The sequence below is a fragment of the Carlito syrichta genome, unplaced genomic scaffold (genome assembly GCF_000164805.1).
Source record: "Carlito syrichta isolate Samal-C Ts95f unplaced genomic scaffold, Tarsius_syrichta-2.0.1 Scaffold304518, whole genome shotgun sequence".
NCBI classification, from domain to species: Eukaryota; Metazoa; Chordata; class Mammalia; order Primates; family Tarsiidae; genus Carlito; species Carlito syrichta.
The window spans coordinates 124,364-151,099 of record NW_007248614.1 but is presented as its reverse complement, the minus strand read 5'-3'; the positions used below and the strand labels follow the sequence as shown (position 1 = coordinate 151,099).

The 26,736-nt window shown below is 44.3% G+C and overlaps 1 protein-coding gene across 1 annotated transcript in view; it reads left to right on the top strand.

The window, feature by feature from the left end:
- LOC103262502 (homeobox protein cut-like 1) overlaps positions 1 to 26,736 on the top strand; it is a 290,353-nt gene that overhangs the window by 145,697 nt on the left and 117,920 nt on the right. Inside the window, exons 7-10 of the mRNA XM_021713407.1 lie at positions 9,904 to 10,041; positions 14,625 to 14,748; positions 19,847 to 19,923; positions 21,301 to 21,367. Coding sequence (XP_021569082.1) covers positions 9,904 to 10,041; positions 14,625 to 14,748; positions 19,847 to 19,923; positions 21,301 to 21,367 — 406 coding nt within the window. The remainder of the gene's footprint in view (positions 1 to 9,903; positions 10,042 to 14,624; positions 14,749 to 19,846; positions 19,924 to 21,300; positions 21,368 to 26,736) is intronic.

Genomic DNA, 26,736 nt, shown 5'->3' with positions numbered 1-26,736 from the left:
CGTGCCCAGCTAATTTTTTTTTTTTTTTAATTGTAGAGATGAGAGCTCACCAAGTTGCCCAGGCTGGTCTTGAACCTGTGTTCGGGCAGTCTTCTTGCCTCGGCCTCGCAAAGTGCTGGGATTACAGACTTGAGCCACCACATCCAGCTCATTGTGTTTTAACCTGAGTTTTCCTGATGACTAATGATGCTTAATATTTTTTCATGTGCATTTTTGTCTTTCATAGGTCTTCATTTATAAAGTGTTTCAATCTTTTGTACATTTTTAAATAGCTTGTTTGTCTTATTATTGAGTTGTAAATTTTTTTTATATTCTGCATACAATTCTGTTGTCAAATATATTTATTGCATGTATTATCTCCCAGTTTGTTGTCATTTGAAGAGAAGTTTTTTATTTTTTTGGTTCTTGCTTTTATGTTTTAAGAAGTCATTGCCTGCCCCAAATTTATAATTATTTTCTCCTGGATTTTTTTTTTCTTTTTTTAGAGAAGTTATACAGTTTTGTCTTTTACCTTTAGGCATTGATACATTTTGGGCTAATTTTTAATGATCTGAGGTAAGGGTGGAGTTTTGTTGAAAAATAGTAGGAGTTTTTCCCTAGGCATTCTTTTTTATTATTTATTTATTTGTTTATTTTTATTTTAAAGACGTAGGTTACAAGTCAGGATTAGGTACATAAGTGGTCTACATACAGGTGAAATTTGGGCTTCCCATGGTTCCTCACTTTGCCTGGTTTAGGATCAGTTACCTTTGTTGATGTTATATGTCCCTCCCTCCCTTCCCTAGTAGTATCCTACTACTGCCAATCCCTTTCTTGTAGTATTATGATAAAAGTTCAGGGTCCACTTATGAGTGAGAACATGTGGTACTCAGTTCTTTGTTTCTGTGATAGATCACTGAGAATGATAGACTTTAAATCCATCCAAGTTGCTGTGAAGTCCATAGTTTTGTCCTTCTTTGTGGCTGCATAATATTCCATTGTGTATATGTACTACTTTTTTTTTAATCCAGTCTCCTTTCGATGGGCCACACAGTTAGTTCCATGTTTTTGCTATTGTGAATAGTGTTACAATAAACATGCAAACATGCATGCGCAGGTGTCTTTTTTGTAGAATGATTTGAGTTCCTCTGGGTATATTCCCAGAAGAGGGATTGCTGGGTCATATGGAAGGTCGATTTCTAGGTCTTTTAGAAATCACCACACTATTTTCCACAGAGGTTGTACTAATTTACACTCCCACCAACAGTGTAGACGTGTTCCCTTTTCTCTGCATCCTCTCCAGCATCTGTTGTTTTTTGAGTTATTGATGATGGCCATCCTTACTGGAGTTAGGTGGTGTCTCATTGTGGTTTTGATTTGCATTCGGTGATTAGTGAGGCTGAGCATTTTTTCATCTATTCTGTTGGCTGTTCATATCTTTTCTTTGAGAAGTGTCTATTCATGTCTTTCGCCCACTTTTTAATGGGGCTGTTCGTTTTTTTCCTTTTGGCATGTTTGAGTTCCTTGTAGATCCTGGATATTAGGCCCTTGTCAGATATACAGTTGGCAAGTATTTTATCCCATTCTGTGGGCTCTCTCCCCACTCTCTTGATTCCTTTTGCTTTGTAGAAGCTTTTCAGTTTGATCAAGTCCCACTTGTCTATCTGTCTCTTTTGTCATAGGTTTCGAAGTTATGAGGAATTGGTTGCCTATTCCAATGTCTATAAGTGTGTCCCTTGAGTTTTCTAAGATTCTTATAGTTTGAGGTTTTACATTCAGTTCTTTGATCCAGAGTTGATTTTTGTGTATGGTGATAGGTAGGGGTCCTATTTCAATCTTTTGCATGTGGTCAGCCAGTGTCCCCAGCACCATTAAGTGAGTAGGTTTTCCTCTCCCCAGTGGTTGTTGATGGAGGCTTTGTTGAAGTTGAATTGGTTGAAAAATTGAGGTTTTGCTTCCAGAATCTCTATCCTGTTCCATTGGTCTATATGCCTGTTCTTGTACCAATACCAGACTGCTTTAATTACTGTAGCCTTATAGTAAAGTCTAAAGTCTGGAAGTGTGATACCTCCCACTTTGCTTCTTTTGCTGAGGATTGTTTTGGCTATTCGTGGTGACTTATGTTTCCATATGAATTTCTGTATTGCCTTTTCCAGGTCTGAGAAGAATGCTGTTGGCAATTTAATGTGTATTGCATTGAATCTGTAGATTGTTTTGGGTAGGCTGGACATCTTAACAATTCTTCCGATCCATGAGCATGGAATATTTTTCCATTTGTTTGTGTCTTCTTTGATTTCTTTGAGCAGTATTTTGTAGTTTTCATTGCAAAATAGACCCTCTATTTTATTAAATTGATCTGTATCTATCCTTAAGCAGTATCACACTACCTTGGTTGCTTTAGCTCGGTTGTCAGTCTTGAAATCTGTTCTTTATCCTTGGTCGTCATTTTCAAAGTTGCTTTGGCTGGTTGAGTTTCTGTAGACATTTTTGATTCAGCTTATCAGTTTTTACACACGAGTCTTCAGTGATTTTGATTAGGGTACCACTGTATCTGTAGATCAATATGAGGAAAGTTGACATTTATTCTTCCATTTCAAACATAGTATACTTATTTTAGGTCATTTTTAATTTCTCTAAGCAGTATTTTACAGTTTAATGTATGAGTCTGGCCCAGACTGTATTCAGTATATCCCTAAGTGTAGATCATTTTTTTGAATGTTGTATTAGCCGGTATTTTCTTTGTAATTTATTTTTCAATTGTTTGTTACTTTTATATAGAAATATAATATTTATATAATTGCATGATATCTGTGACCTTTTAACTTCTAGAACCTATTAGTTCTAGAATTTCTGTTGTTGTTAGTTTCCCTAAGATAGTCTATCTGGAATGTTCCATGTGCTGTTGAAGAGAATGTTCTATAAATGTCAGGTCAAGTTGGTTGATAATGTTCAGTTTTCCTGTATCCATATTGTTTTCCAATCAGTAATGCTGCATATTTCTTTTTCTTCTTCTTCTTCTTTTTTTTTTTGCACTGGTTACCTATAGTACAGTGTTGAATTGAAGTAGAGAAAGCAGACATTTTTGCATTGGTCCCAACATTAGGGAAAAGCGTTCAAGCTTTCTTCAATAAGTATAATATTAGTTGTAGATTTTTTTTTTCTAGGTACTTTTTATAAGGTTGAGGAAATCCCCTTGTATTCCTCGTTTGCTGAGAGTCTTTGTCACGAACGAGTATTGAATTTTTTCAGATTTTTCCCTGCACCTATTAAGGTGATCACATGATTTTTCTCCAATATTCTCGTAATATGGAATGAAATAGTTTGATTTGATTTTCTTTTTCTTCTCTTTCTTTTCTTTTTCTTTTGAGTCAGAGTCTCACTCTATCTCCCAGGCTGGAGGGCAGTGGCACACTCATGGCCACCGCAGCCTCAACCTGCTGGGCTCAGGCGATCCTTCCACCTCAGCCTTCCAAGAAGCTAGAACTACAGGCGTGTGCTACCACGCCTGGCTAATTTTTTGATTTTTTGTAGAGATGAGGTCTCACCAAGTTGCCCAGGCTGGTCTCAAACCCATGGGCTCAGGCAATCTCACCTCAGCCTCCCAAAGTGCTAAGATTACAGACTTGAGCCACCGTACCCAGCCATAATTTGATTTTCAAATGTTAAGCCAATCTTGCATTCCTAAGATAAATCTTACTTGATTATAACATTATGCTTTGTAAAATTAGCGGGATTAAGTTTGCTAATATTTTGCTAAGGATTTTTGCCTTTCAATTTGTGAGGAGCATAGAACTATCATTTTTTCCTCCTGTTTTTTTTATTGGGTTTTGGTTTCAAGATAGCATTGGTCTCATGAAATAAGTTGGGAAGTACTCTCACTTTCTCCGTTTGCTGAGTTTGTGTAAGATTGCTATCATTTCTTCCTAAACTGTCTCTAGTTTGCCAGTGATAGCACCTGGGCCTGGAATTTTCTTTGTTGCAAAGTCTACAATTACAAATGTAGCTTCTTGAACAGATATGGGTATTTTCTTTTTTTCTTGAGTCGGTTTTGGTAATTTTGAAATATTTTAAGGAACAATCCATTTAATCTAAGTTATTGAATTTATTGGCATAATATTTATAATATTTTGTTTTCTTTTAAATATCTGTAGTGTGTGTAGTAATGTTTCTTCCTTCATTTTCTGATCTTGGAATTTGTGAATTCCCTCTCCTCCCTGCCCCTTTTCCTCCTTGATCAGTCTGGCAGAGGGTTAAAAATTTTGATGATTTTGCTTTTTTAAGAATCAGCTTTTGTTTGTATTGCTTTCTCTTTTCTCCTTTGTTTTCAGTCTTGTTGCTTTCTGTTCTTATTATTTGCCAACTTCTACTTACCTTTGGATTTTATTTGCACTTCTTTTTTGGTTTTCTTAGAGTGGAGTTAGGGCATTGTTTTATTTCATTGTTGTCAGAGAACGTGCTTTGTATATTTCTGTTTTTCTAAATTTATTGAAACTTGTATTATATGGTTCTGTATATATTCATTCTATAATGAGTGTTCCCTGTGCACTTGAAGAGAATATGTGTTCTGTAGTTGTTGAATGGTGTGTTCTACAGAAGTCGGGTCAAATTCATTCATCATGATCTTCAAGTCTTTTATATCCGTAATGATTTTAGATACAATTGTACTATTGCTGTGAAAAGAGTTTTTAAATCTTAAACTATTATTGTGAATTTTTATTTTTCTCCTTTTCGTTCTGTCAGTTTTTTTATTCACATTTTGAAGTTTTGTCTTTGGGCATATATGCCTTTAGGATTGTACATCTTGTCAGTGATCTTCTTTTTCCTGGTATTATACCTTGTCCTAAAGTTTCCTTGGTCTGACTTTAATTTAGATAATCTAGCTTGCCTTTGATTAATGTTTTCATGTTATGTAATTTTCTCTCCTTTTGATAATAACTATCTGTATCTTTATATTTAAGGTATATGTCTTACAAATCTCTATGTCTTGCTTTCCTATCCAGTTTGACAATCTGCCTCTCAACTAGAATGTTAGATCATTTACATTTAATGTAATCATGGATAAAGTTGGGTATAAGTCTACCATCTTACTGTTTGTAGGTCTCCCATCGTACTGTTTCTATTTATCTCACCTGTTTTTGTATTGCTTTTGCATTTGTAACTTGAAAATCTCCTGGCCCTCAAACCCTGGGAGTTGTTCAGCTTCAACCTTCCCTGTAGCCCCTGCCCAGTCTTGCAGCATTGTCAGCCTGTGCATTTGCACCCCAACTCTCAGCAACAGACCATCCCTCTGAGATTTCTGTCGCTCTCTCCGTCCATGATCCTCCTTCTCAGTGCTCTGCCCTGCTGATTCCAGTTGTGACAGTCTCCCCATCTTTTGATCTCTGTCTTCTCAACCCTGGGTGACCATCATGCTCTGCTTGGGTTCCCCCTTCCTGCGACGCGGTCCAGAAAGTTCTTTCTGCCAGAACGGGAAATCATAGGGCTCACCTCATCTTCTTCCATCGCTCAGGGCTCACAGTCCTGTTCTGCCACTTGTCCGATGTCTGTAAGTGCACAATCCCAGCAACTTGGAAGGTTGAGGCAGGAGGATGGCCCGAGTCCAACAGGGCAAGGCTGTGGTGAGCTGTGATCATGCCACTGCACTCCAGCCAGGGTGACGGAGTGAGACCCTGACTCCAAAGAAAGAAAGAAAGAAAGAAAATTCTGTAGCTCATCTTTAAGGTTAAAACTCTTACCAACTTCTGCCAAGAAAAAAACAAGAAACCCTTCTGCTGTATGAAGTACCCCACTTTTCGTGCCTTAGTGGCTCAGCTTGGACAAGTCCCTTTTTATTTTTGACAGTTTTCCCACAGGAGCAGAATTGAATCCAAACTGTCCCCTGGCTCATTTGAGACATTGCATTTTCCGCTCTAGAATTCCGTTTGATTCTTCTTTATATCCTGTTTCTTTCTTCATGTGTTCCTCTCCCTGGCCACTGTTCCCTTCCCACTCTTTCTTCCCTTTTTCTTCCCAGCACCGCTGGCTGCTTTCTGTGCCTTGAATATGTCATGTCCAGACCTACCACAGGACCTTTGCACTGGCTGTGCCGCAGTCTGAGTGAATCCTCACAGTGCCTCCCCTTCGCCACCCTGATCTCCATCGCTGCTCACCACCTCAGAGACACACCCCTGCCCTTCATCTCTAGACCCCATGCCTCTAAGTCCCTGAGAGGCTTCTCTCTTCATGCTTGTCAGTGCATACGCTCCTTGACTTACAGTGGGGCTGTGTTCCGATAAGCCATTGTACGTGCTTCAGGGACTGTCTGTACTTGAAATCACTGTTTTGTTTGTCTCCCTTGCTTCGCTAGAACATCAAGCCTCTGAGAGAAGGGCTTTGTCTTGGCCACCTGTGTCCCCTCAGCACCCGAAGCAGCCCCATGTCATGGCATGTGTGCCTCCGCCCCAGCATCTAGCCAGGTCCTTCTTTGGGCCAGACCTTGTGCTCCCTGCTCCTGCCCTCCCACTGGCTGTGTCTCCCACGTGGGCCATCCGACTCTCCCAGCTCCCCCAGGTCTGAAGCCTGTGCATCCTGCAGGACTGCTCAGGAGTCACCTCTTTGAAAACTCCTCCCTTCCCAGTTTCCCACCCGGGAACGGCCTCGCTCGCCTGATCGTCCGCATGGCCTTTCCTGCGCTTTTGTCGTTTACATGCGTGGCCAATCTCCCCTGTGAGGCCGGGCCCTGCTGACTTGGCCAAGTGTCCATCCCAGTGCCTGACCGGGCCTTTCCCAGAGCAGGTAGTTGCTTAGGGAAATACTTGTTAAATGAGTAGTTGAAGAGACAGTATAATTTCGTTGGCTGCTGGTTCAGGAAGCAGAAATCTTAATTAGAGTTTTGCAGACTTGTGTGCCTGGCCGACTCCCTCCTCCAGCACCCTCCCCCATCCTTGACTGTGATGACTGGAAGCAACGAGCTAGTGCTGCGTGCACTTAGGAAAAGGTGCTGAATACATACAGGTGACGGTATTGTTGTTTGTTGTAATTACGTTGAGTCCTGTGTTGCATGATGAGCTACATCATACCCAAGGATGGTCTTAGGAACGAAGTATTAGGTGATTGTAAAACACTTACAAGTTTGTTGCGTGGCGGGTGGTGCCTGCAGGAAGTCATGTCCAGTTGGAGGCAGCTGGGAAGACCGAAGTTACAGGATTGTGTGTGCTCCTGTTTCACCTATGGGCATGTTCTCAGACTATTTCCTAACTGAGCTGCTGAGATTGGAGGCTTCTGACATTCAGAATAAGACCTAACAGTCCTTATGTGGGGTTTAAATGGCATTGGAAATCATTAAAGACAGAAAGCTATGATTTTCCCAGATTAGCATGCAGGTTGGGGTTTGGCATGCCAAAATTCATTGTTTTGGTCTCCAGCCCAAACATGCTAGAGTCATTATATTGTCATGTGGTAATTAGCTGTTCCTTTAATACAAGTAATAAAAATTAAGCCTAAGAGGTACTTTAGCAATGCTTTTTACATATCCGCAAACAAAATCCGAATGCTACAGGCATTCAGTTGTTCAGCTACACTGAAGTCAAGTTTGAAGTTTAATGCAGAGATATTCGAACATTCAGTTCATTCTTTATTCTGTGACCAGTTTTGCTACTTAGGCATTAACCTTTAATATTGTTAAATTAAATATACATGCTATAATGAAGAATTATGAGATTGCCTGAATTTTCATTTACAGTATGATGCTCAGGAAAATTTGTGTGACAGTGTAGCTTTTATTCACTTGACAACGTGCATGTTATTTTTCTGTGTCACTGGATTCCTTGCTGAATCGCATGAGGGAAGCTATTTTCTATTTGAAGCAGATACAGTGGAGTCCTGGCCTTTTAAAAAGAATGGACTGGAACTGTTGTTGACGGAAAGTTTAGGTATGGCGGGCAGTATATTAGCTTCGTACTTTTAAAATAAAATGTGCTGGCACATGTGCTGGAAAGCATATGTGAGTGGCTCTCAATAGAATTCTGTACAAGTGCTTCTCCTCCCTGCCTCACCTTCCTTGACCTCTGTGTCAAGTTCAAATTGTAGTTCTGTGTGAAGTAGACTCTGGGCATTCATTCATTTCCTTCAGGCCATTTGCCCAGCACAAAGCCATGGAGATACGGAAGGGGGCGGGTTGAGAAGGTACCCTGGGAAGATCCTGACATTAAAAAGAAAACAAACAAAAAACACCTGAATGTTCTGAGGAATTCCATTTTTTGTATTATCACTACTCCTGCTTACAAAGAACTATCTCCCCATTTCAGTAGTTCTTGGAATCAAATGTAATATCAATACTTCATCATAATAATAATAAGCCATAAACGAGAGGAATGCTGTCATAAACTCTACACACACAGAACTAGTGCCCAGCTGCCCATGATCCACATAATGGACAGTGTTTGTGGTAAGCCCAGGTACCAGGGTCCGTGACGTTGAGCCCGATATATCCCTGTTCTGCCTTTCGTAAACTCTGCACAGACACTGGCATCTCCAAGAGGTCCTGGCTCCTGGTGGACGCGTTAACTGAGGCGTGGTAGACCTGGCCTGCGATTCCAGGAACCCCGTGTGGTCTGGAAAATTAATGACTCTGGCATTTGAAAATTAAGTGAGCTCTTGAATATATACCCTTGTTGATCCACTCTGGGCAGTGTTTAGCATTCCTCAGCCCGAGACTAAATCTCTGCGGCCATTGCACAAGTAACGCTGGCGCCCACACCAGAAGTGTGCTCAATAATCTTTTCTAAGCCCCTGGACTCAGGTCCTTCAACTCTGATAGAGCCTGAGATTCCGAAGGAAGGGTTCCATGGGCACCCAGCAGGTGGATTATAATTGCCTTGTAGACAGTAGAAGGAAAACGAAAGATCGAAGCAACGTGGAAGAACATTGAATGCTGCTCCATCCTGTGCTGAATTAACAGGAAAGGCAGAGGCCAAGATCTAAACCGTGATTCTGGGTCTGCGATCTCTAACATTGGATTGAGATCCAGTTTTTTGTAAGTAAATCTGATGGCAGACGTGACATTGAATTGGCCTCAAGACCTCACATGACTGGCACGGATGCTGTCCTGCTCATGTTGCTGCACTCTTTGTATTCTAGTTGGGACTCGGTGACCTCCTGGCTGGCTGGCCTGCAACAGGGCTGTGCTGGGTTATCAGCTGTGCTTCTGGAGGATTCTCCAGACCTCAGCTCCGCAGCTGCTGACCCTGACTCTTCTGAGCCCCCTCCACTAGTGAAGGAGGATTATGTGGAAAGCGGTCAGGTCCTGAACTGGGGTGGCTTCTAGGAATGCTCGAGCAGTTATTTCCTCTGTTCGGCCAGGTGACCTCCTTGTTGCATGGTCACTTGGAGATAACAGACTTGGGTTCACGTTCTTTGTGCCCACTAACTAGTGACCTCGGGCGTGAGTCACTCAGCTTCCCAGAGCTTTAGTTTCTGGCATCTCTTTCCCAATATCCTTGAAGGATAAACTGTACGTGTCCTAAGAACTGTGTGATGCTCTCAAGAGTGTCAGGTGTTATTGCCAACTCCATAGAATTATTGGAACTTGAAACTTACAGCACCTTCCAGGGCCTGTTTGCTGTTCGCATGTGGCTCTGGATACGGATGGGCCCGCAGGGCTCCGGCTCTTGCTGCTCCCTCGTGTGTCAGATCAAAGAATTAAAATCATGATGGTGTCACACCAAGTCAGAGCAGTGGGCAGATACCAGGGAATTCTATGACTCTTCTCACCCTCTCTTCCCACCTTGGAGACCCTGGGGTATGTCCTTCCTCTGTGAAGCAGCACAGAAGACCCCGTCCGGCAAGGGTGCTCCTGGCCTCTGGGGAGCCCCAAGAGACTGGGTGTGGCCCTAAAGCTGGCACATTTGGGTCCAGAATGGGGTGACGAGTTTTTCTGTCTTGCAGATCCGGTGCCAGCTCTGGACCTCGGGCAGCAGCTCCAGCTCAAAGTGCAGCGCCTGCATGACATCGAGACAGAGAACCAGAAGCTTCGGGAAACGCTTGAAGAGTACAACAAGGAATTTGCTGAAGTGAAAAATCAAGGTTGGTGGAACGTGCACTCTGCTCTTTCTTTTTTTTATTTTTTTAACTCTCTTCCCCACATTGTTGGGACTAGCTATAATTGTAGTACACATCATATAGTCAGGGTGGGGCAAGAACCAAAATCCTTGGAGAGAGATAATAATAACGCTTAGCTACTTCCAAGTAAAACTTTCCTCTGCACAATAACCGTGTGTGATTTTATTGCCCTCTGACGGGACTGATCAGGATTCTTTGAAAATTCCTCCCATGTCATCATGTGATAGGGCCTGCCTTTTAAAGGACTGATGCATCGCCTCTGGGCGACACCTGTCAGAGAGCCAGCTATGATCAAAGGGTCACACGCAGTAAGTCATTTAATAATTGCTGCCCATACATTAAGGCTTCAGACGCATCCTTAAAGGCTGCATGCTTAAGCACTGCTGTTTCCTTGTCAGCATCACCTACTCATTAGGGATTTAATGAAAGAAAACAACCCCTTGGTGTGGCTGCCCAGCCGCCAACAAGACAGAGAGGGCAAAGGTTGCCTGGCTTTTCCTGTCAGGGAAGAACAAAGAAATCCCTCCTGTGCCTAAAATCCAGAGGCGTTCAGGCTCCTGGAGCCTCGCGGCTTCCTCGTCTCAAAGAAAAACCGCAGCCCCATCTGACAGCAGCTGCGAGTTTTTCAGCCAACTCCAAGTCATGATTCGGCCTGTTGGTTTTTGTTGGGGAATGTGGGTAAGCAATCAGAGAGAACGGAGAGGCAGCCCACTCTGAGTGGCCTCCTTCCGAGTATGCTTAGAGGCCTTGATGAACAGGTAACTGGTGAAGATTTTTTTTAATGTCCTTTGGCTTTAGGAACGTTGGAGACAGGCTTGAGAGGAAGAATGTTACTCAGAAAGGATCCAGAGTCCATGGTGATGTGGGAGGAGCCAGAGGTACAGGCCAGGCTGTGAGGGTGGCGACCCCGGACCCCTCCCTTGGGGTCTCTGAGCACAGCCCCAGTGGGCGATGGGGTGCTCAAGCCTGCGGGCCGGCAGGGCCTCCCTGCTGGAGTTGGGGGACATGAGGGTGGCAGGTGATTGGGAGAGCCAGAACCGGTTCAGACCCCGCCTTGATCTGCCTCTGCCGAGAGTGGAGTCTTTGGACCCAGCAGGGACAGCCCTGTCCTGCCAGGCAGTGAGGCACAGAGCTTGTTAAGCTGGGAGTTCTCTGAGAAGGCGTGTTTCTCATCATAGTCACCCCAATACCACAGTGAAAGGTGGCCTGTGAAGGTGCACACTGAACATCGTAGGAGCACTATGGAAAGGAGTGTCTTGGGTTGGGGGTTTTTCCTCCCCATTGGTGACCTCTGGCATTTAATTTTGACAGATCCACTCTGCTTTTTGTTGTGTTTTGTTTTGTTTTCGAGTTTGCTTGTGTTTAGTTGGAGGGTGGTGCAGGCGCGGCCCCAAGTGCTGCACAGGTTTTTCCTTCCCTGCACCTCATGTCGCCAGTGCCTCAGTTCCCAGCTGCCCAGTGACAGGCATTTGCACAGGGGCTGCCCAGAAGTGCTGCTGCGTGTAGGCTGTTCTCTCCCAAAAGCCTCGTCTGATGGGGTTTTTTCAATAAGATCTCTAGACCAAGAATTAAGAAAGGATCCAGGGCACACAGACCTGGCTTAGCACCCTTTGTTGCCACTACCTAGCTGTATGACCTTTATTATCTCACTTTATTAAAGGCTGTTCTTTTTGTAGCCAGGTGCTGTGGTTCATGCCTGTAATTCCAGCACTTTGGGAGACTGAGGTGGGAGTCCATGAGCCCATGAGTTCAAGGCCAGCCTGGGCAACATAGTGAGACATCCCTTCAAAAAAAATTAAAAATTAGCTGAGTGTAGCGTCACGTGCCTGTAGTCCCAGCTACTTAGGAGGCCGAAGTGGAAGGACTGCCTAAGCCTAGGAAGTCAAGGCTGCAGTGAGCCATGATTGTGCCACTGCACTCCAGCCTGGGCAACAGAGTAAGACCCCAACACACACACACACACACACACACACACACACACACACACAAAGCCTTTTTTTCTTAGGGGACAGTTCTCATACTCACCATGTAGGATTATGGGTGAATTAAATGAGTAGTATGCACAGCAGTTGAGCACTCAGTAAGTATCAGCTGCTCATTGACCACTGTGTTTGCTAGAAATGTGCCCCCGTTATTTGTTGATCGCAACCTCCAGAAGAATGTCATTTTCCTCTCCTCTTCCAAATGTAAAAATGATAATTTAGAAGGGCTGGTGGTGTACATCACATATTTTAATCATTATAGCTGTACTGTGGATAGTTAACAAATTAGAGCAGGCTAGGCACAATATCTCATGCTTGTAATCCCAGGACTTTGGGAGATTGAGGCAGAAGGATCATTTGAGGCCAGGAGTTTGAGACCAGCCTGGGCAACAAAGTGAGACACCATCTACAAAAAACACAAAATGTCGTCAGATGTGGTGACACACACCTATAGTCCCAGCTACTTGGTAGGCTGAGGCAGGAGGATCACCTGAGCCCAGGAGTTTGAAGCTGGAGTAAGCCTTGATGGTGCCAGTGTACTCCAGCCTAAGCAACAGAGTGAGATCCTGACTCAAAAAAAAAAGAAGCAGAAAGGGAACTTCTATATTATGGGCTATAGTCCCCCCACATTAAAGGTGAGCAGATTGAGGCCTTAGGCACAGCTGATCGGTGTCCTTCTTCCCTCCTCACCTGAGTGTCCACTAGACCTGTGGAGACACCCTGGAAATGTCCTGGATGCAGACCCGGGCACCGGAGGAGGGCCAGAGGCTCCAGGACCATGCAGCCTCTGGCTCAGGCTGGGCGGGCCAGCAAGCAGCTCACCTGGGGTTTGGGGTTGGCAAAGAGACTCCGTCAGGCACAGAACACCCGAGCATGCCCCAGACTCCCTGGCAGGAGCACAGATGTGCCACTCTGCGGAGCACCACTGGAAGGAGCATTCGGGTCCAGGTGCTGTGCAGGTTTTCCAGCCAGTGCGTAGACCGTTGACTTAAAGAGCGATGCAGGCCTTTCTCAGAGCTGACCTTTCTGGTGTCCATTTTGAGAGTGTCCAGCCCTTGCCTAACTCTGTGCCTGTCCATGTGGCCTGAGAGCAACTATTGTGCTCACAGAGCATTTCTTCTAGGACCCAAACCTCCAACCCAAAAGGCAGAAAGTGTCCATTTTTTGCCCTCACCTCCGGGTTCTACCTACTGAAAAAGGCCAATTTTTTCCCTAAACAAAAGAACCGTTAGCTTGTATCCGTTGAGCCATGTGAGTGTCAAATGCCGGGTTGACATGCTCCTGCCTTGGCTAGCCTGTGTCTCTGCGACTCAGGGAACAGGAATGGACATGGGTTACACCGCAGGCAGCTTGTCTTGTGAGCTGGAGCCCATTGCCCCGAGCCCTGTTTGGGCCACTCCTGCTGTTTCAGTCCTGCTCCTTCATTCATTCCTGCCACAGCCCTTTCTTAAACACCCACCTGATGAGGGTGCTGGGAACACAAACCCAGCCTTACTTCCTGCGAGATGGGTCCATAGGCTGCAGGTGATATCCCCTAGGAGACCGCCCCCAGGGTCCCTGTGCTTCTCCACGAATCATGCAGCCTACAGAGTGATGTGAGGGTGTCTATAGGAGGGTGCGGGGTGGCGAGTGGGGGAGGGTTGGTCCTGCCTTGGAGCCACCTACAGGCTGGCTCTATTCATTCTGTCCACTTTGGGCAATTGAGATGACTTCAGTAAACATGGCATTTGATTAGAGACCTTCACGAGAGACTTCTGGACCTGAGCGTTCCAGGGCCCACCCTGCCTCCTAAGGGACTTGGGCTTTTCAGGTTCGGCCCTGGCTCCTAAGTAGCCCTTTGCCATAGAGCCCTGAGCCCCGCAGGGCTCGTTCACTGCCCTGCACTACTGCCCACACCCCTGGCGCTCACACCCGCTCCAGGGCACTTGCAGGCTGTGGACCAGCCTCGTCCCCCAGGCCCTGTGCCCTCTGCTCGGCACACACAGTCCACAGCCATCCATGGGACGCTCCAGGATGAACCATTCTGGCTGGGGAGACACTGCCTTCTCTTAGCACCTTGTGTTTCACATCACCTGTGACCAGCAGGGCCATGGCCCTGGGCCAGCGAGGTCTGTATATTTCCCAACTCCACTGAGACCGAGACTGCATCCTCCAGAGTGTGCATGCTATTATGAACTCTCTTCTTTGTGAAAAAGTACTTAAACCCACACTAAAACTTTATTAATCTTCCCTCAGTAGAGGACTAATTTAAGACTCATCAATAAGATGATATTATATTTTACCATTGATTTTCCCCCCTTTTTTTTTAAGTTGTACTAGAGAAACTATAGCTCTTCTTCCCAGCAAAATCCATTGATCTCCTCAACCTAAACGTTTAAAGTTCAATTTAACATTTAGGGAGTAAAAGGTCTCCGAAGGGACTCGTAACCATTGATTTTGTGTCAGAGTTGAAGAGCTAAAGTTTAAAACACGTCAATCCGACCAGGTTACAAGAGCCTTGTACATACAGCAGTGTGGAATTGTGCTTCTCTTACTGTAGGTTGTTTTTTTTTTTCCTTTCTGCAGAGGTTACGATAAAAGCACTTAAAGAGAAAATCCGAGAATATGAACAGACACTGAAGAACCAAGCTGAAACCATAGCTCTCGAAAAGGAACAGAAGTTACAGAATGACTTTGCAGAAAAGGAGAGGTGAGCATGTGTCCAGGTCACGTTACAAGCCATTTTAAGGAATGGATCTACGAAATAAGCCCAGGTTGCAACCAAAAATCCTAGCGGCTCTGGGAAAAATGTTGTTTAAAAAATGAAGGTAGCCAGGCTCAGTGGCTCAGCCTGTAATCCCACACTTTGGGAGACTGAGATGAGTGAATTGCCTGAGCCCATGGGTTTGAGACCAGTCTGGGCAACTTGGTGAGACCTCATCTCTACAATAAATCAAGAAAAATTAGCCAGGCGTGGAGACACGTGCCCGTAGTTCCAGTTACTTGGAAGGCTGATGCAGAAGGATCACCTGAACCCAGCAGGTCATGGCTGCAGTGGTCATGAGCACTGGAGCCACTGCACTCCAGCCTAGGCAACAGAGTGAGACTCCAACTCAAAAAAAAAATGAAGGTAGGCAGATGCTATGGCTTGCACTAGCAGTCCCCGCACTTTGGAAGACCAGGGTTGGAGGATCACTTGAGACCAGGAATTTGAGACCAGCCTGGGCACAAGACCCCATCTCTCAAAAAATGAAATATGAAGGCGTGCATGTATTCTCCATCGGTGAGGCTTTCTCAAAGGAAATTTCCCAGTCAGTGTCTGGTATCAGGCAGTCCATATGCTTGAAGGTGTATCCGAGCCCTGTGGGAGCAAAGGTGGAGCACAAGGCCCACGCAGTTCGCAAGGTGGCACCTGCCAGCTGGACCTGAGCTGGGAGAGCAAGGAGAAGCCGTGGCCTGATGCGTGCCCTCTGGGGGTGCATGCTGGGCTCCTCCTGCCTTCCTTAGTGAGTTGACCTTTAATATTACACACATACACGCCCCCAAAAATCTTGGATTTTTTTGTTTTGTGTTGTTTTGCCTCTTTCTGTTACTTCACAGAGCTCCATTTATTAAGGAGTTGGTATCTGTAACATATGTGACTGTATCACCTAGCTGATGGAAGTTCTAGGTTTCTGATGGCTTCTTTTACCCAAAACTCTTCCCACAAACAGTGTGATTTTTTCCCTAGTGGTTTTTTCCCTAGTGTGATGCGTGGAAGTTAGATTTCTCGTAACTACGATAAGGACAGTTGCACTTACCAGTCCCAACTGTGTAAGTTGGATTTCTCAAAGCCCTTTGGTTATATTAAGATATTAAATTTTAACCCTAGCATGAAGAAATGTGTACCCATTAACAGGAGGCCCTGAATTTATGGTTACAAATAAAGGGCCAGTTTGGATTGTGGTGAGTGGGGTTTTTTGCGTCGTTGCAAATGCCTCCATGTGGTGGGCTTTTCCATAGAGATCTCCCAGAGGCTTCTCGGGAGTGCTGTGAAGCTGGCTTCCTTCCAGTGCCCCCTCTGCAACAGAATTTTGCCAGACACTCTCAGTATGTTCTGAGTGCCCAGGCTGGATCTGCAGTATAGACCATCTCTTTTTACAGAAGGAGAAACCAGGCCACAGATGAGGTACCTGCCCCAGCTTTCGCAGCTAATCAGGGCCAGAAGGCCTCACTGCGGGACCCAGGTCAGTCTCAGGGGCCAAGCCCAACCCTGCACATGGAAGCCACATCCCCACCATGCTAGGGGGAATGTGGCCGGGCACAGCCCCCCAGGAAGAGGGTAAGCAGCACAGAGTCAGGGTTCTGAAAGGTGGGCAGATTTGTGACCCAGTTCAGACTGAATTTTTCCTAAATAAATGCCTCTTAGGAAAGCACTTTATGGCCAAAGAGAATTCTCACCGTGTTGTTGATGATGGGGAAAAAAATACAAGCAATCCAAATGCCCTGCTGTCAAGAAACGAATTTGGAAAAGATGGGCCTTCCCTAACTAGGACATTATGCAGCCATTAAAATAATAATTGTGTAAAATTCATAGTAACATGAAAGCTGTATCCTAGCATAGTATGGAGAGAAAAATGTGGGAATCAAAGTTATATCCAGTAAAGTGTGATTACAGTGGCAGACTCATGGTTAAAAAAGCGTGGAAACAAACTCACATGGGAGTTGAATATTATTAAGTTGGCTTTTCAGATTAAGTAAAAGGATTAATTATGTTAAAAGATATGTATAACTGACTGACTCTTGGGTGAGGGGCTGAAGCTAGACCTTTACCTCTTTTCTTAACACCAAAAAATGGAAATGGGTCCGGGATTTAAGAAGTATTAATAATTAAGTCACAAACATACTGAAAGAAAACTTGGGTACATATTTTTAATAATGTAACTATCAAAAATTTAAAACAGCTTTTTAAGAACAAAATGCCACAAAATCCTTTTTTTTGAGTTGGAGTCTCACTCCATCACCCAGGCTAGAGTGCAGTGGTACGGGCACAGCCACCCCAGTGTTGACCTGCTGGACTCAGGTGATCCTTCCACCTCAGCCTTCCAAGTAACCAGAACTACGGGTGATTGCTACCACGCCCGGCCTAATTTTTTGATGTACTGTAAAGACAAGGTTGTACCAAGTTGCCCAGGCTGGTCTCAAACCTCTGGGCACAGGCAATTCTCTCGCCTCGGCCTCCTGAAGTGCAGGGATTACAGGCTTGAGCCACCGCACCTGGCCAACCACAAAATCTTAAAAGCGTCAGCGAACTGGGAAGAAATATTTGCACCACATGAGACAAAGTGCTAATGTTTTTTTATTTATGGAGAGCTCTTACAAACTAATAAGAAAAAATCAACTCTACAAAAAATGGGCAAAGGAGATAAGCAGGTATTTCATATAAAGACAAATGCTTATCTTTACTGAGTGGTAAAAAATTAAGTCTGATTTTATCCTGTGTTGCCAGAGTATGTGAAAATACTCATATATTGTTGGCAAGAGTTGAAATTGGTGAAGGTTTTTTTGGAAGGTTTCTCAAAGTCTATAAAAAAAAAAAGATTTGCACATATTCTTTGACCAATGTAATTCCTCTGTTAGAATTTTATCCAATAGATTTCACTCTCAAAATTATGTAACAGTGTAACAATATCTAGTTAATGATGGCTGAGGAAATGTTTAGTAGAAAGAAACCATAAACAATCTAAGTGTCCATAGAGGCTTGATTAATTAATTATTTAATAAGAATGGTGGAGAACTGTATTTGCTGGGGTAGTCCATTTCCAAAATACAGAGATAAACTGTGTTGTAATCCCCTTTGTATTGAAAGAAGGACTGGGTGTTTATATTTCACTGTAGTGTGTTACATTTTATTTCATGTTACACCATAGTATATTAAATATTACTTTTTATTTCACTGTACTATATTACATATTAGTCCATTTTACACTATAGTGTATTCCATATTAGTTCATCTTACACTGTAATATATTACATATTAGTTTATATTTCACCGTGGTATATTATATGAGTTCATATTATACTGTGATATGTTAGATATGAGTTCATATTACATTGTAGTATGTTACATATTAGTTTATATTTTACTGTAGCATATTATATATGAGTTTATATTATACTGGAGTGCATGACATTAGTTTATATTTTACTGTAGTATATTAATATTAGTTCATGTTTTACTGTAGTGTATTGCATACTTACATTTCATTGTAACGTATTGCATGTTTATATTTCACTATAGCATAGTACATATGAGTTCATATTACACTGTAGTGCATTACATATGAGTTTGTATTACTTGAGTTTGTGTAACACTGCAGGGTATTAGATATGTGTCCGTATTACATGGTAGTGCCTTATAGCAGTCCCCAACCTTTTTAGCATCAGGGAACTGTTTCGTGGAAGACTATTATTTCATGGCCTAGGGGTAGGGGAATCATCGGGCATTAGATTCTCATAAGGAGCATGCACCCTGAATCCCTCACATGTGCAGTTCACAGCACGGTTCCTGCTCCTTTGAGAATCGAATGCCACCACTGATCTGCCAGGGGGTGGGGCTCCACTTGCCTGCCGCTCACCTCCTGTTGTGCAGCCCAGTTCCTAACCGGCCATGGACCAGTACCAGTGCGTGGCTATGTATTGGGGGCTCCTGGTGTGTTAGATATGAGTTCATATTACACTGTGGTATATTACGTGTGACTTCCTGTTACACAGTAGTGTCTTACATGAGTCCATATTTCACTGTAGTATATTAAATATGAGTTCATATTATACTGTAGTGTATTACATATTCGTTTATAGTTTACTGTGGTGTATCATGAGTTCATATGACACTAGTATATTACATATGAGTTTATATTACACAATGGTATGTTCCTATTGTATTTCTGTACATGCAGAGACATCTTAGAAAGATGCAAAAGAACTCTGAGGAGCAGAAAGGGAGCCAAGGAAGAGGGGGACATTATTCTTTCTATGCTCTTATAATACTGGATTTTAAAAAAACTCTGAGCATATATTTTATAACAGAAATACATGAAAATATAAGCATTGCTTTTCTATAGGTGTTGGGAATGTGGGCGATGTTTTAAATGTTGTCATTTCTACCTTTCTGCATTCCCAGTTTGATTATTATGAGAGCATATGTTATATTCATATGATGTAAAAATAATAAACTTATTTTTAGAGAATTTTTTTTGTGGATTAGGAGAAAGGACTGCTATTTATTGACCAGGGAATTCATGTGGAGATCATGGGAGTGTAAATATGTGGAATGCAGTTGGGAGCACTCAGAATGTCCCCATTAGGTATTGCAGTTGCATTTGCATTCCATTATAACAGAGACGGAACAGCTGCCACATCTATTTAGTACATCCTTTATTCCAACAAATTCCTTCATTGTGTCAGCAGAATGTAAATGGATCATTCTTCTTGGGCAACTTCAGAAAACAATGAGTGCATGATGATGTTTTTTTTTTTCTTTTTAATATCTGGCATTTCAAGAACGAGTTACATTTAGGAGAACCTTCTCCACCAATTACCACATGTCAAGCCCCGCTGAGTGTACCCTTCCCTGCTCTAACATGCAGTTACAGAGTTAGGGTGCAAGAGCTCCAGGAACGGGCCCCACAGCACGTGTGGCCTCGCGAGCCATCACTGCTGCCCACTGTGCCCCACAGCAGGGAGCACCGATGGCAGCGCAGAGGTGCACAGTGTGCTTCAGTTGGTAAGCGAGATGACCCATTTGAGTTCATGCTCTTCCATTTCAGAAAGCTGCAGGAGACACAGATGTCCACCACCTCAAAGCTGGAGGAAGCAGAACATAAAGTGCAGACTCTGCAGACAGGTTTGGCATTCTCCTTCCTAGTCCTGTGGATGTGGGGAAGACCGGGGGGAGAGCTTGGTCAGGCTTCTGACCCGCCAGGTCCCCTTGGATACCTGTTGCTCCGGCGTGGGAGCTGCAGCGAGCCCACGCAGAGAATTCCGCAGAGCCCGCCAGCTGCCGGCTCATTACTCACTGACTTTGAGTTGTTAATGTCGAGGTGGGAGGATCTGAATTCCATTTTCATCCCCTCCACACGCCATCCTCTCTTCCTGCTCTTTTTCCAACAAACACATCTAAATCACCAAACTGTCAAGGACTGACATTTCATTTGGAACAATAATAGAAGAAAAAAACGTATTTCTACCCTAAGTGAAGTTTAAGGAGAACAGAAATTGCAGACCTTTAAAATTTTCAAGATACCAAAAAAGGGTATGCTTAAGTTTTTATAGTTTCTTTCAACTTCTTTTCTTTTTTCTTTTTGGTTGTTTCTCTTTTTGTTTTCTGCAATGGAAGCGGCGTGTATGTTTCATTTAAATGTGGGGAAAACATCAGAAGACATCATTATCCAAGATAAAACACAAATGGCAGAGTGGGAGAAAGTCATCGCAAGTTTAACAGACAGATGAGTAATATCCAAAAAATGTAAAGATGCCAACAAATCCGCAAACAGAGAAACAGTCCAGTGGCACCAGGAGCAAAGGATGCGAGCCCACAGTTCGCAGAAGACATGTGGAGGGCAAACACACTCCAGAGGAAATGCTTACAGCTTATAACCGTCAGGGAGATGCAGATTAAATCAGTGGAAGACTGCTGGGCCTCTCAGATAGTCAGAAATGTTTTCGATATCAGCGTTGGTGACAGTGCAGGAAAGTAGTCCCTCTCGTGGATAGGCGTGGACATAGCCTCTTGAGCGCCACCCCAGCATTGTTCATGTCAAGTTTGGGTGTCCCAGCCTTTTACCCAGCAACTTCACTTCTGGTGTCCTGATAAGAGGCTGTGTGTCATTGCTACTGCCTTTGTCCTGATATGGAGAGAGTTCCATGCAGGGTGCAGGGTCAGGCTCAGGAAGTATTCATGTCATCCTGTTTATGGGTGGAGAGAAAAAAATACATACGCAAACATACATGTATATACAGTTATGTATGGACTTTTTAAAATGAAACATTTAAAAGCATGAAATCGATACAGTCAGGTATTAATAAAGATTCCCTCTTAACAGCTGCTTGGGATGAGATGAGGTCGAGATGAAAGGAGACTTCCTGTCCCATTTTTTGTACTTTTATCATTTTGCCTCACTTGAAATGAGAATATGATCCTAGTGTAGGTTTTCTTTTAAAATTTAGTTTATTTGAAACAACTAGTATCTTACATCATGGCTTCGTGTTCTCTGCCTTTCAGCCCTGGAAAAAACTCGAACAGAATTATTTGACCTGAAAACCAAATACGATGAAGAAACTACTGCAAAGTAAGTCTCTTCTTGGCCCCTCTACCTGCATGTACCTGGTCAGGTCTCACCTGGTTTTACTACTCCTGAGAAACCCTGACTGCGAAGTGTGGCAGGTTTGCCGAGGCACTTGACCCCACATGGCTACAAGGACAGCGTCATTCCCATGAGTGACTCCCATCAGGTCAGCGCACATTCTAGTGCTCACTGAGCAACTATCCCGACTGAAACTTCTTTCTTTCAGGATTGTGGAGCCTGGTCAATGCTGTGCCTTTTTCCAAGAAAAGTTAGGAAAGAGGCAGCTTACAAAAAATGTGACCCAGGGACATTCTTTTGTGGTGCCTGCTCTGGACAAATCACATCACGTTTCCCATGGGCCAGAGTTCTTCACTTCTCCCAGGGCCCATCAGGAAGGCCTGCTTGAGCATTAGCACATTCCCACACAGGTGTGCACTGGGTATACCTGTGTGGACACATGCATGGGCAGGCAGAGTCCCATGAGGCGTACTTCCTATCGGGCTCCTGTCAGGAGGCGATCAGAGGGGTCCACTCCAAGTACACCTTTTACCAGCCTATCTTCCATGTAGAACATCAGAAAGGGAGAAACCGTGTTGGCATAAATCATGAAAAGATGAAGAAGCAACAGATTTTTCCTCACCATGGCCTCCTCTGCCAAAGTCCAGGCAGCCAATACCAGGCTAGAGTTGGAACTACTTTTTCTGTTCTGGAAGGCTTTTCCAGAGCCACAGCTGTGGCCCTTGGGCTGCCCTAGTCCAGTGATAAAGGTCCTCTGCTGAGCTCACACAGTATCTCTGTGGTCATTGCGAGAATAAGGATGCTTCTGAATAGCACCACCCTCCTCCCAGGCTCCTGTTCTCTACAGGTGCTGCCACTCAGTGTCCCTCTGCCCCATCGTATTTTCCCTTGGGCTTTGAGGTTGCTGCTGTGTTTGTGGCTTTCGGGACACTGTGGGGAGGAGGCTCTTGTTCCTTTGCTCTGGGTCATTTAGTAGCCTGAGACCTTGGGAGCCTAGCTACCCAATCCCTGTGGTCAGAAGCAGTTTTGATCATGAGCACAAAACTTATGCACAAGGACTGCAGTATCACTGCCAGGTCATTTTACCCTCTCCCGGTGTGCTGGGGTGTGACTTTTGGGTGCAGGGTAAGCTAGTCTAAGATATGGTTATGGTGAGGATTTCATTTTGAAAGCGGTGGCTCTGGTATTCACCCCTTCCAGCCTGCAGGCATCAGTGAGAACACTGTCTCCATCTGTCGATGGGATGGATGGCAGATGTGCGGCCCCACCCTCCCTAAGAACCCACAGCCTCAGAGTTCCTCCCTCCCAAGGTGTATCCTCGGCAAAAACCACACCCACTGCCAGGATGAAACCTCGGTCCCCTTGATGCACCTCAGTGTTCCTGTCTGCGTCCTCTTTTCTGCCAGTGTATCAGCTTTGTTTTTCTATGATTTCTGTTGGGACTCGATTCTACTAAGTAGGTTGGTTTTTTTTTAATAAATCTGATTTTTAAAAATGCTGTATTTTACTGGGCACAGTGGCATGTATCTGTAGTTCCAGCCACCCGGGAGGCTGAGGTGGGAGGATCACTTGAGCCCAGGAGTTTAAGACGGCAGTGAATCATGTTTGCTCCACTAGACTCCAAGCTGGGTAGACAGAGTGAAACCCTGTCTCTAATAAATAAACTTCTGTCTGATACATTGTGACATTACATTCAGCATTTGTTTAAAATACTCTGTCCTTCATTTTTAGTATTTATTTTCTAAAATCTCTTGATCAGTAGACTGTATGCCAATACTTTGATCCATTCACTCTTATCCACATCATTTGAGTGGTTGACATGTTAGGGTAAACTGAGACATGGTGGGCTAGTGCCATGGGAATAAAGCAAATAATTCCAAAGGGAAAGCAAGAGAGTTTATTCACGTTTAGAACAGACTCTAAATGGGGTTGACACAGGCAAAAGTAGCGTGGCTTCAGGGATTAGGGAAGGTGGGCTTTTAAAGTTTTAACAAGGAAATAGGGTTAAAAAAATCCCCAGCAGCTGCATTCCTAAGTATTGATAGCACTAGTCTTGTGTCCTTGATGTTGTCAGGGCACCCAGTCCTGTGACTCCTGGTAGTGGGCTGGTGGGCAGTCACAAAAGGCTGATTACAACGGATTAGGTCAACTTGGTCTTGTATAGCTGGAAAACAAAGCCTAGAATAGAGGAGTAATCAGTACAAGACATACTTGAGAGTTGCAAAACAATTATCAATAGCTACCTCTAGAAAGCTGGTTCTGTCCTTAGCTAATGATTAGGATTTGGGAGTGGAACAAACAGCAAAGTATGGCAAAGCTTAAGCAACGTTAAAATGGCTGTTCTTTAGCTAACATTACTCAATTGTCAACATAATTCGTAGTGACTTTGATGGCGATTTATTTGATCACTTCACTAGTTTAATTTGTTAATTTATTTTATTTTTCTTAAACCCCACCTCTTTCTAAAAGGCACGGATAATGTCTTGTGTATTTATAATTTTATGTATCTATAACTAACCAAAGTTTGCTTTATTATGCACCTTAAAAATAATTGTAATAACAGATGTTGGTGAAGATGGTGAGAAAAGGGAACTCTTATACATTGGGGAGGGAAACACAAATTAGTGCAGCCATTATGGAAAACGGTATGGAGGTTCCTCAGAAAACTAAAAGTAGGTCTGCCATATGATCCGGCAACACTTCTGGGTGTGTATCCAAAGGAAAGGGAATCGGTATGTGGAAGCGATCTCTCACTCCCATGCTCATCACAGCACTATTCACAGTAACCAAGGTGGGGAATCAGCCGAAGTGTCCCTCAGTGGCTGAGTGGATGGAGAAAATGTGGTGCATTCACATAGTGGAACACTATGCAGTTGAAAGAGTGGGAAGTCCTAGTGATAACATGGATGAACCCAGGAGTATTGTGCTACGTGCAATAAGCCAGGCTCAGAAAGGCACATACTACGTGAGTGTACTTATACATGAACTCCAGTAAGTCAAACTTACAGCAGCAGAGAGAACGGTGGTTACCAGAGGCTGGAGTTGAGGAGAGGGAAGGAATGAGGAGATGCTGGCCAAGGGTAAAGACTTGCAGATGGACAGGAGGAATAAGTTTTGAGATCTATTGTACAGGAGGGTGACTCTAGTCAATAAAGATGTCTCAAAATAGCTGAGTAAATTTCAAGTGTCTCACCATAGAAAATGAGGGGTAATCAGAGTGATGGATATGTTAAATAGCTTGACCTAATCATTCCACATTGTATACATTATCAGTACATCACATTGTACCCATGAATACATACAATTATGATTTGTCCACTAAAAATATTTTAGAACAAAAAACAGCTTTTGTGCGACTAGCCCCCAAGCCCTTCTAAGCTAGTGTTTTTCTAACTATGAGTCATGATTGTGAAATCAACTTCGTGAGAGGGGACCAGCTAGTTGGGTAATAAGATAGAGTAGAAAACAAACTAATAGAGCAGAAAACGTCCTGGCACATGACTCATAGTAAAGTTAAGTATTGGTTCTGCAACGCTTGTTAAATGATATGTATAAATCTGAAAGCTATAAGCACAGTCACTGGGTCGCAATGTACAATGTGGCTCCTCCTGCAAATCTCCATGTCACTTTGAAAGCCACTGCTTCGAGAGTTTGACTCAGCCCCCAGGAGCTGTGTCTTTTTGCTGTCCCCTCCCTCGTCTGGCCTTGCCACTGGCCGGGTTGATGCTGGTAGACGATTCACCTTCCTCAGCCTGAACCACCAGTGAACAGCTCAGCTGCCTGTTGGGCTCTGCTCCCTGCAGACCCTGCTGGACTGGCACAGTTGCCTCTGGAGGTGGCAGGGAAGATTTCTAATCTCCTGCATTTTTCTAGTTTTTCCAGCACCACCTCTGTCCAGGTGAGAACATTTAACTCTGGAATGGTCACCCAGTGGAGTGAAGTCACCCAGGAAATACCAGAGGCTTGGCCTCCTGGCCCTTAGACCTCTCTCGAGCTCTTACCGTACTGGCATCAGATGAGAAGTGGTATTTATTGATGTACACTCAGTGAGAAACATTTCTAGACTAATAATTTCCCATCATGTCATTTACTCCAAAAAAAAAAATCCAGACAGATGAAAAATCTACATCAAACTCTAGTAGGTGAAAAATGGAATCCAAAAGTCTGAGAGTCACTTGTTCTTTCATGTAGAAATGCCTCACCCCGGGGCTGTGCTGCTATCCACTTGCTGCTGACAGGGCTGGGGTCTCTCTTGGGGGGCACCCCCCCACACGCTCATAGTAAGAAGCAGTCTCATCTCCCCAGTGAGGAGCGGGACCAAGGGGTGTGGTGCATGTAGAGAGAAAGAGACTCACTGGGGTAGATGATGGGCATGGCTCAGAGCTAACAAGTCCTTTCATTTATTCAGCAGGACTCCCGAGAGGCCTCCTTTAGGCCTTGCCCCATGCCAAATTCTGCTTATCCTGAGCCCTTTATGGCTCTGAGGGGAGATGGTCCATTGCATTGCAATCTATCATGCCCAGTGCCCACAGGGTGCTGGCCGGGAGCTTGCCAGCAGGGTCTCGACAGGAGGCAGGCATCATATTCCTGTTGGAAACATCAGAAGAGTTCGCCCTTGAACCTGTTTGCAGAGGTCCAGCTGGGAAGAGGCAGCCCTGAGGCCCAGGGCTCACGCTGCAGCGCTGCTCCCAGGCCTGGATTTGAACGGGCCAGGGGGGAAAGGTGACTGGAACCCAGAAAGTGAGGGCACCCTGAGGGGAGCTGTGACCTTTGGGAGGGGGGGAGAGGGATCCAGAGGAGTGCCAGCACCCCCACTTTACCCTGTCTTTCCCCATGCTAGCTTCCAGGCAGGAGCTGGAGAAGGGAAAGGATTACCTTCCTAAGAGAGTAACATGGGGCTGGAAAATGGGTTAAATCAGGGATTGCAGGAGGTTTGCAACTACAAGGTCAGGTGAGGCTGGTCCTTGTGGAGGACCCGCCAGAGTTTCTGTGTGAGTTGCCTGCAAGGGCATGGTGGGCACAGCTGGACAGGCATTTCCCACTTCAGAAATGGACTGGATGCTGGCAAAAGGCAGCCTAGAGCTAGACATGTACTGTAAATGTTTCCCAGAGTACGTCATCCACAAAAGATGCAGAGAATGGCTTGGGATCCGCAGATCTTGGCTACTGCCTTTCACCTGGAGGCCACGACCTCAACCTGAGTGCCCTGCACAGCTCCCCTCCACCTTGCCCTCCCTGCTGACTTTCCAGGGAAGCTCTGTCGCTTTACCACGTGCTTCAGGTCTAACCTGCATGTTTTATTAGACCAGACACGTTTCTGTTAACACATATGAATATAATCCCCTTGGGGGCAA